This window comes from Lottia gigantea (assembly GCF_000327385.1).
Source record: "Lottia gigantea unplaced genomic scaffold LOTGIsca_18, whole genome shotgun sequence".
Taxonomy (NCBI): Eukaryota; Metazoa; Mollusca; class Gastropoda; family Lottiidae; genus Lottia; species Lottia gigantea.
Window position 1 is genome coordinate 2,608,351 of NW_008708301.1, and position 10,169 is coordinate 2,618,519.

General features: G+C 29.6%; 1 protein-coding gene across 1 annotated transcript in view; it reads right to left on the bottom strand.

The window, feature by feature from the left end:
- The window catches only part of LOTGIDRAFT_213735 (hypothetical protein), a gene marked incomplete at both ends in the record, with an annotated part of 18,274 nt that extends 16,712 nt beyond the window's left edge, over window positions 1-1,562 (bottom strand). Inside the window, 2 exons of the mRNA XM_009052308.1 lie at window positions 754-853; window positions 1,392-1,562. Coding sequence (XP_009050556.1) covers window positions 754-853; window positions 1,392-1,562 — 271 coding nt within the window. The remainder of the gene's footprint in view (window positions 1-753; window positions 854-1,391) is intronic.
- Between the last annotated feature and the right edge of the window lie 8,607 nt (window positions 1,563-10,169).

Below are 10,169 nucleotides of genomic sequence, written 5' to 3' on the forward strand. Positions count from 1 at the left end.
CCTAGGCAGATTGAGATGCCAGCTTGAAAAAACAACCCTCACTGAAAAGAGTTATTTTGTGTCATTTCAAATAAACAGCTTCTTTAAAAAGATAGCTTGCCAGGCAAGGTAACATACGCCCACTACCAGCTGTCAGAAATGATAACAAAATCTGTAGTGGTTTAATATGACTTGTGAAACCAATCATCCAATTTTTACTAATATCAAGCTTTACTGAGATCTCATACCAAGTTTCATCAAGATCGTATAATGTAGTCTCTATCAGGCCTACAAGCCAAATTAGATGCATTGAATTAATTCAACTTGACTGAGATCTTGTCCATATATACATACATACCAATAACTCTTATTACCAATTTCGAACTTGACCGAGATCTCATCAATATATACATGCATACCAAGTTTCATTAAGATCAGATAAAAACTGTAGCCTTTATCGTGCATACAACAAACGTGGAAGGACGGACGGACAGACAGGGGCGACGGCAATATACGTCCACATTTCCATTTTTTTTTATTCATTTATTTATTTTTATTTATTTTCCACATAACAATATGTATATATTTGCAGAATCAGAATGGTGAATAATCAAAGATTTTCAGGCCAAATCATATTAATCTTATTACTCGTGTGAAGCTTTAAAGGGCCAAGGAGATGTTAGGATACTGTTTTCAGCTTTTTAAACATGATTTTTTATCAGTGAGAAAGTTCTGCTTACTAACAGAGAGATCTTCAAAGTCTTAGATATTTACCTGATAGATTGTTTGGAACTTGCCCCTCTTTAGATATATTAGCAGTAGGTAGATTCATAGCTCTAGGATTACTGACTGTAAAATCCATGTTATAAAACATCTGAAATAATACAATTATACCCCATTTATAATCTTATACATAATAAGATATCATTTGTATTCATTGAATCTTATACCAAACAGTCTGTACTGATGTACAAATTATAAATTACAATTTATCATTAGGATAAGTACACCAATTGGAAGGGATTAGCCTCTTTAAGAAAAGGATATTGCATACAGATGTTTCTTTAGAACATATACAATTACATTGTAAAGCTTAAATGTGACTCATTTTTTATTTACTGTTGTATACTTTTTGTCATCATAAAAGATTTGGAAAAATACAAAAATTGGAAAAGAAGATTTGTTTTAATAAGCAGTTCATTTTTCACCAAACTGTTTAAAATCAATGCTGTTCAGATTGAGGTATTTAAGACATTTTATTATATTAATTGCCTTAAATTTGATTTAGAAAGCTTGTCGCACAATGAAAAGGCAAAACTATATAATCAAATTTTTATTCCAAACCATATTTTAACAAAATAAAACTACTCTCAAATTAGATACAAGATAGAAACCAATAATTTGATACTTACAGCTGGACTTTCCCTCAAGTTTTGCCAAGTAAAGTATATTTCATCCACTTCAGCAGAGATAGGTAAGTTAAAGGACAAGGCGTAATTATTGATGATACCATTTCTAACATAATATAACTCAGCTGTTATACCTACAATTATAAAATATTTTGGGTTTTTAGACCAAGCCATTGGGTAACCACTTCGTATCAAAGCTGGCTTACTTTAGTTTTCTTGCATGTCAGCTAACAGGAAGCATGACATTAACTTGTCAACCTACAAATTAGCTACCATGCCAATTGTTTTGGTTTACACTTTTTCTAACTTTTCTTCAATAAAAGATGTCATGTTCTCTGATTCAAAAGTGATACTAAATGCTATGTCCCAAAATATAGGACTAAATCTCTTTGTGTCCAAGAATGTCAACATAACTATATGAAGCCAATATCTGTATCTTTATTATTGCAATCATTTTTTAAATATCAGGAATAAATTAGAGGGTGAAGTTTTATTATCCACGTTCTATTTCTAAACCCTAGTGGGTATCTATAACAACTCCATTGCTTTTGAGAAGTATATTTCAAACATATATAAAACCAACCAATCTACAAATGTGTAATGTAATGGATAAATGTTACAAAATTAGACCCATTAAAATTCCATCTACAGATTGAGATAAGCTGTAATTCAATTGAAACTACTGCTATTTAATATTAATGCAATCTTTGTTACTTGATTTCCTATTTCAAATCTCTTTGAAGATGAGAAATGCAAATATTATGATGGTGTTTTTATAGTTTGTTTATCCAGATTGTGTAAGATATAGATGTAATAGTTTAAAGTAGTTAGTTATATTGGGTATTCTATAACATTACCATACTTTCTTTAATATACTCTAGTATATACTCTAGTATAAGAAAGCATTTATGTTTTCAGTAGAAACTTGGCTCTTGGTTTTGTCCTTTCCAGACATTTTGAGGTGATTCAAAATAGCTGTTAATATAAGAATCTTTTAATTCATAATCGTTCTATTTGTAAGCATTATGGTGTAGTTATCGTAGTTTTCTATGAAAGTTATTTCATATATAATATGAATACATGAATTTTGAAATTAAAGCTTGGATCACATTGACCAATTTGTGGCAGAACGCTCTTAAATATTGATTGACCTTAATCAAGACACACTTGCCAACAAGGTCTTAAGGTACTTTCATCAAACATTTTCTGATAACTCCCAATTTTGTCATTAGGCTGTCTACTAAAAAAAATTGACCAGAGTGCACTGGGATTGCTATGGGCAACAAAAATATTAACCATTACCAAACTTGGCAGAATTCTGCTCATCCTCTGCTCTAGAGAGGTGAACAGGGATGATATTATTAAGATATATACTGTATTTAACTGTAATGTATAATAAATTGTTAAAATCATTCTAGTTTTATAACAGGAAGATTGGCACAACTATGTCTGTTAAATCTATTCAACGTAAAAACAAGTTTAAAACTTGTGTAAATGTTGCCAAAATAACTGTAAAATTATAGCAAACTTTTACAACACCTGGTTGAAGCTAGCCAATGAAACAGCAAGGTAAGGAAGAATCTGTCAGCGGATGAATTATCAATCAAAACAGAGACTGGTTGATTGAAGAATGGAATATAACAGATGAATTGAGAAGAAAGGTGATTTACAAACATTTGTTTCACCTGTATAATCAATTTACCTTGACTTTAACACAGTTTAAAATAGAAACATTGAGTCTTTAATACTATAACTTGAAGTTGAGGTACAGAGGTAAATTTAATAGAGACTGTTCAATATTCAGCTGTCTCAAATCCATTATCAAAAAACAGATATCTCTGGAATAATTTTTTTTAACCATATATGTATAAGCTGCTAAGTTTAAAGACTTGATTAATATGCACTGTGAAAGTGTCTTTACTGATCACATGTTCACCCTTCATATTGCAACTTGGTTTGTCAATTCAGCATGCCTTCAGGAAGTTCATCATTGCTAGAACTGTTAGAACTGTTATCATGCTATCTATTTGCACGTTACCATTTGATATCTTGTCATTTTTTAAAGGGAACCCAGTCACTGCATAAGTTAAGAGAAATATACAAATATTGTAGAAAAATATGATACTTTTTTTTTATTTATGACTGAGATTCAAAATTATCCTTTTAGGTCTTACTTTATCATCAAAATAAATGGCTTGTCATTTTCCACAAGAACCATGTAAGTTGTTTAACAAGACAGCTTGATATTTATATAATTAATAATGTAATAATGTTATATCATATAATATAATAATGCAATTATCATAATGAGGATATTAATTATGTTATTAGGAAACATTTATCACTTTATTACTTTCACAACACATTGAAACTAGAGTGTTGTTGACTTCCAAAGACTTTATCTTGCACATTATAATCCTTTACTTCATTAACACAGCCAGTGCCTATATGAGACATTGTTCAAGAAAATATGAAAATCTCTGCAGTGTCTGCATAGATTACAAAATATTGATATGACTGTATAACGAATTTATATGTAGCCAGAAATGAATTTGAATCTTCTATTTTGCTTTATCTTACAACCAAAGCAAAGCAAAGCACATTATTAGATTGTGATTCTTAAAACTGATAAAGAGGCGAAGATTGGTCGAACAAATCATTGGTGATCCAAAGTAATGATGTATCATAAATTACAATAAAACCAAACTAAAGAGGCAAATGAGGAAATTCAAAAGACAAGAACGCCCTGCAATGAAACACAAACATGAACCAATCTATAATGATGTAAGGAACAAAGTTGAGTTGTAAAACGTATCAATGATATCAACACCAATATAGAAAAGTTCAGTATCTAAACTTGAAGCTGAAGTTTCAATTTTACAATTTGTTATAAAATTCTGTTGATGTGTGAACAAGATTGAAGCAGACTAATAACATTATGCACATTAACGCAGCAGATTCATGAATAATTTTGGCAGGTTTAATTTTGAGAAATTTATGAGTAATAAATTAGTCATGTTTATAAACATTTTATCGCCTGAATTAAAATGAATGGTAAAATAATTACTTGGATGTCAAGGGAACGTCAAACTATAGAAGTAATATCAGTTCATATATCACAGTATTAAGTAATATAACAGGTATATAAGGCTTACGTTACATACATGTCTTAAAGCTGTAATTAGCATCTTTCAAAACATACTGGCAAAAATATTTTACCATTAATTTCAAATTTAAAGGTCTTTCAGTAAACTTACAGATATGTCATGAAAAAAGCAGGAGAACTTACAAACTGTCAGATAAGCCTACTTAAGTTTTGAATTTGAATACTTTTTGTGTGGTCATAAAAATCAGTAATTTTCTTTCATATTAGGAATGAAAAAGTTGACATAAGCTATATTTTTATTAGCTAGGAAACGTAAGATATTTCAGAAAGTGTAAGTTCATATTTCTTTAATTGCACTCAATAAGGTGCAGAACAGCATGACATTAAATTCTTATCATGACGCTTTCAATCATCATCAGGATGAGTTCATTCAGTTCCAGAGTTCAGAAGACTATTTTGAAGGACATACACAGAATTCAAATTGATCATTCATAGTATATGAATATAGTAGACATGATTGAACTTGAAAATCAAAAGGATATGATTGACAAATATTTTAATTAAAGAGTTGTGAAGGAAGGTTACTGTATTAATTACAATATCAGACAGCTACTCAAAAAACTCCTCTATTCCTCCAACACGCTATGTCTCTTTGATAGTTGTCTTTTAATTATAGACCAACCTTCAACCTTGAGCCTTGATCATCCTATTGGTCATTTGAAACTATATTCCAAAGCATTCATCCAGTGTTTGTCTGAAAATCCAAGATTCAATCAGTAATCCTAAGAAGTTCTAAATCTTTTCTTTCAGTATAATAGCCCAGCAGTTTGTGGTCAAAAACATAGCAACTTTAAGATAATAGTAGGCTATACCTACAGTTCTTATTAATTCAGTGATATTATTGCAATGCTTAATATTAATCTGATATCATCCTTTACAAAACTTACTATATTCTTGACAATCAACTAACCCCTTATCATAAATACCAAAGCATTATGGAAAAAACAATGAATTTTCTGAGTAAAAATGCACTATTGCCATTCATGATAATATATAAATTAAAGTGTAAGAAATTCCAGAATAGTACTTTCATTGAGGTGTACCTATTAACACTAAAGTTAGTTTGAACATGTGTTGTATCCCCTTGTTCTCTCGGCTTGGTATCCAATGTTATAATAATATAGTTGATGTTAATATCATTACTATCATGTCTCTAGCTCTAGAACTCACACATTCTGTTATTCTAGTTCTACCATGTAAAGTTTGACACTCCAGACCCCTGGGGATATTAAACTATATTTTATCAGTTAATTTCAAGATTTTTGTACCCTCTTCCCCAGTCCTCTTTGTAAATAATTCCAGTCAAACAGTACAGTATTGTTGAATTATGATTAATTAATTTCTTAAAGGCGTTGAATATTTGAACACAGATAGATCTTGATTCTATATAGCAGGACTAATAACGGTCTATTTATTTTGTCTGTCATGATTGACTAAAGTAGGATTACCTACAAATTTACTTGTATTTAAACACATGAACAATTACAACTGATATCTGATCTAAATTTACAAAAGAGAATGTCTCATGGCTTAAGGAAGATAATTGTTGCAAAAACGGCAAACAAAATTCAAGTTTACTTCTGGTAGTACTTTCCACACCCTAATTATCTGTAGTTGAGTGTTATCAAATTCAACTATTTTAACTTTCAGGTTATGTCAACTCCCTTTAATTAAATATAAAAATAACTTAGGAGTCTGATCTTTATTTCAAACAAAGTTAGAGATAGCTGAAGTTCATCAGCTGTTTTAAGACAATAATTAGAAAGCTGTCTTTAAAAGATACTTAATGCCTGACATTTCATGGAATCAAAGGACATTATAATATATAATACAGTGGATGTTCGCATGTCTTCATCAGCATACAAGAAAAATCATGGGCATTAAATTTCAAATGAACACAAAGACAATGAATGTCAGAAAAAATGAACAAAATAAAAATTTAATAGTTATTTTTCCATTAATTCCCAATATATTGATAAAAAAAACTTATTTATTTGAAATTTGTCTAAAATTAGTCCTAGATTTCATGACAGGAATATATATATCACCAAAATTCAGGCCTGATTGGAATTGACAAGGAATGAGAAATGGAGGGAGAGAAGAAGATCAATATTTGAGTTCTAATGGAACCAGAAACTCTCATAATTGAAGGTAACTAGGTACATGTTGGTTTAATCTGATTTGGTTACTAGGCCGAAATTATCCATTTAAAATCACTCATTGGAAATTTGATTTCAGGAATTAAACATGGATATGCACTTTCTAACTTCATTAGTTTTAACGTTGGAACCAGTGGCATGTACGGCCTAATCTTATTATTCTACTTTCTAACCATGTCCAAATCTCCCTGTAAAAACTCAAACTTTTTTTTATTAAATTATGCACCAAGTAAACTGTTAAAGGGATCCTGTTTACAATTCTTCAACTATGAATTATTTCATATTACAAATTAATTAAATTCTAAATTATTTCATGACAAATCTATTAACTAGCTTCATATCATCATTTTTTTTTTTGCAGAGACCAAAATTAACTCTTGCTAAAAAATAATAGGTCCCAAAAAAATAAATAACATGAACTGCAAAATTGAAAATATTGATAATGAAGTTTTTAGACTTCTCCATCTAAAAAAGATCAAAGTCTCTTTAAATCTTTTAAATCGATTCATCTCTTGGTTTAAAAAAGAATGACATGTTCATATTGTCATTTGTTAAATCATTTTGATAATATCTTTCCTTCAAACATGCAACTGACTACCTAATCTCTTAAATACCCATCAATCAAATTGCTAAATTCAGATGTAAATTAACACACATAATCTATTTATAGATTTTCATAGAGAAGAATCGATAAATTTTAATTCCATTTCCAAATAATTGACAATCTGTTGTAGTAATCATGTTTTCTGCAACCGTTAAATTTTGCTTCCAAAACTTTGTGACAAATAAAAATTTGACAATGAGAAGCAATACCAAGATTTTTTTGTCTTCAAAATAAATTTGACAAGTTGCCATTCAGTATCTTCTCAAATGGCAAATGAAAGTTAGACTGAGAATAGAGGCATCTTTGGAGCTTAAAATGATGGACATTAGTTTTAGGCATAAAGAGTCCGTGAGATGCAAGCTCAACTATCTGGTACACATGACACCTCTCCAGACTAGACTGGGTTTGTAGGGTCAACATCCACTTCTGAGAGTCCAGATCGCAAATTTGTTTAGGTTTGTAAAATCAGTATCCCAGTATACAGACAAAAACAATGATTTCATTTTCAGACTTTGTCAATATTGCCTCCCTTTTAGAGTCCAGATGTGTATTCTTATTGATTAAATATGCTTGCATAGCATGTTAACCACTAACTTCCTGGGCAAAAGGCTATTAAAATATTCATTTTCTCAAGATTGAAATTTATTTCATAATTTTGCCATACTAACAATACAAGCATTATTCTCTATTTTCACATAATCCTCAAAATTAATTCACTGTATAGAAAGTTTGTGTAATAACATTGACCTGGTGATAAAGGTAAAGATGACTTTTTGATTTAGAAAGGGTTTAGAGCCCACCTGGTATATTAGATATTATTTTCTAAGTTATTTTGATTGACAGTTGACTAGACTGCTAGTTGATATTTTTCTGATTATAATATAAAAGATTAAGGAATAATGGGCCATTGTACAGTATACAGCCTATACTTCAATACAGAGTTTTATAACTTTCTAATAATGTGCTTGCTATAATAAACACTTATTTACAAAGTTATAAATCAGGGTGGTCTATTTGCTATACAAGTGCATGGTTCTATATTCACAAGGTTGTTTTTTCTTTTGGTTGATACATTTCATGAGCAATCCTTTGAGTCTCAAAATTTTACAAAAGTGCAAGACCTTGACCAACCTTCTTGGTAATGGCTTTTCCTAGATCAAGCAAGGATTTTTACAACGTGGTTCAGGTTTCACGTTTGCAGACGACATAAGCAACATGGTCACCTTCACTTGAAAAAGAGAAAAGATGTTTCATTCAAAGTTACCAGCCTTTAAAATGCTGAATGATAGAAGAACTCCATAAATGTTTATGCACTTCAATTGCCAATCCTACAACCAGTACATAAGGTTGATATAATACACGATATCCCCATGAACGTCACAAATCTTATTCTACACTGTCATGTATTTATCATACTTCAAAAGAGATGTTAATTATACAAGACAAAGATGAAATAAAAGACTTCACCCAGGAGCTTTTTATTATACTATACCAGACATTACAAACAGATTGTATTAAAATCTTTATCAGAATTTCTGAATTGCCACGCAGATCGTGATCATAATTCTAAAACATTTCAAAACGATTTTACTCCATTTTCCAACTAAGCACCCTTTCTGGCAGTCTAATAAGTAAATATCAGCTTTGTACTTTCAGCTTTGTACCTGAAGTTTGAGCTAAATGAGTATGCTTTTCATTAGTAAACCAGTTATCATTATTATAATAAATAATTTCACTTTTCAACTATCCAATTTCAACAAGTTTAGAAAAAATTTGGAATAAGTATTCATGATTAGGCACACATCAATAGAATAAAGAATGTAATTCTATCTATGTATCTAAATAATGTAAGTATTATAAGGACAAGGTGTTTTTTCTCTTGTCAAATTTGACAACTTAGATCTATACCCACACAATATCTAGACAAAACCTCTCTATTCTACTCCCAATCTTTAACCTTATTATTATTACATTAAGTTTTTAAAGATATCCTTATATTTAATTACACATCACTTATTTCCTTCACATATAATTCCCAAGTCCAAATATAAGTCCAATTGCATTTAAAATATGACTATACATAACACTTCAAGCAAGGAAATAAGTTGTCCTTTGCCTTAATATCAGATAAAATAACTTCAGGTTGTATTCTAGAGGAGGGTAGACTCTACTGTGATCATGTTCAACATGTACTGATGTTAATATATTAATGATAATCATTAATTATATATTGATAAAATGTAATGATGATAATATATTAATGATAATAATTAATTATATATTGATAAAATGTAATGATGATAATGACATTTTATACACAATGACATGCAATGATGATAATAACATTTTATTCACTAATGATGACATGTAATGATGATAATGACATTTTAATATGATTATTTTGATGATGACATATCAAGCACTGATGTAATGTAATGATGATATTGACATTTAACACTGACACATTGACACTCATGACATGTATTAATTATGATATGACATTTTATACACAGATGACATGCAATGATGATAATGTAATAATGATGACATGTATTAATAATGATAATGTAATAATGATAATGTAATAATGATAATGTAATAATGATGACATGTATTAATAATGATAATGTAATAATGATAATGTAATAATGATGACATGTAGTAATGATGATAATGTAATAGTGAACGAGATATAAAAGGTTATTATTTAAATGTAATGAATTATAAGAGCTTGTATTATGATTGAAGGAATGTGTCATATCAATATCTAGATAGATAGTTGATTATTTAATAAGTACTGAATGCTTCAATAACTCTATAATATATCATCTACTTCAATATCTAGACAACCA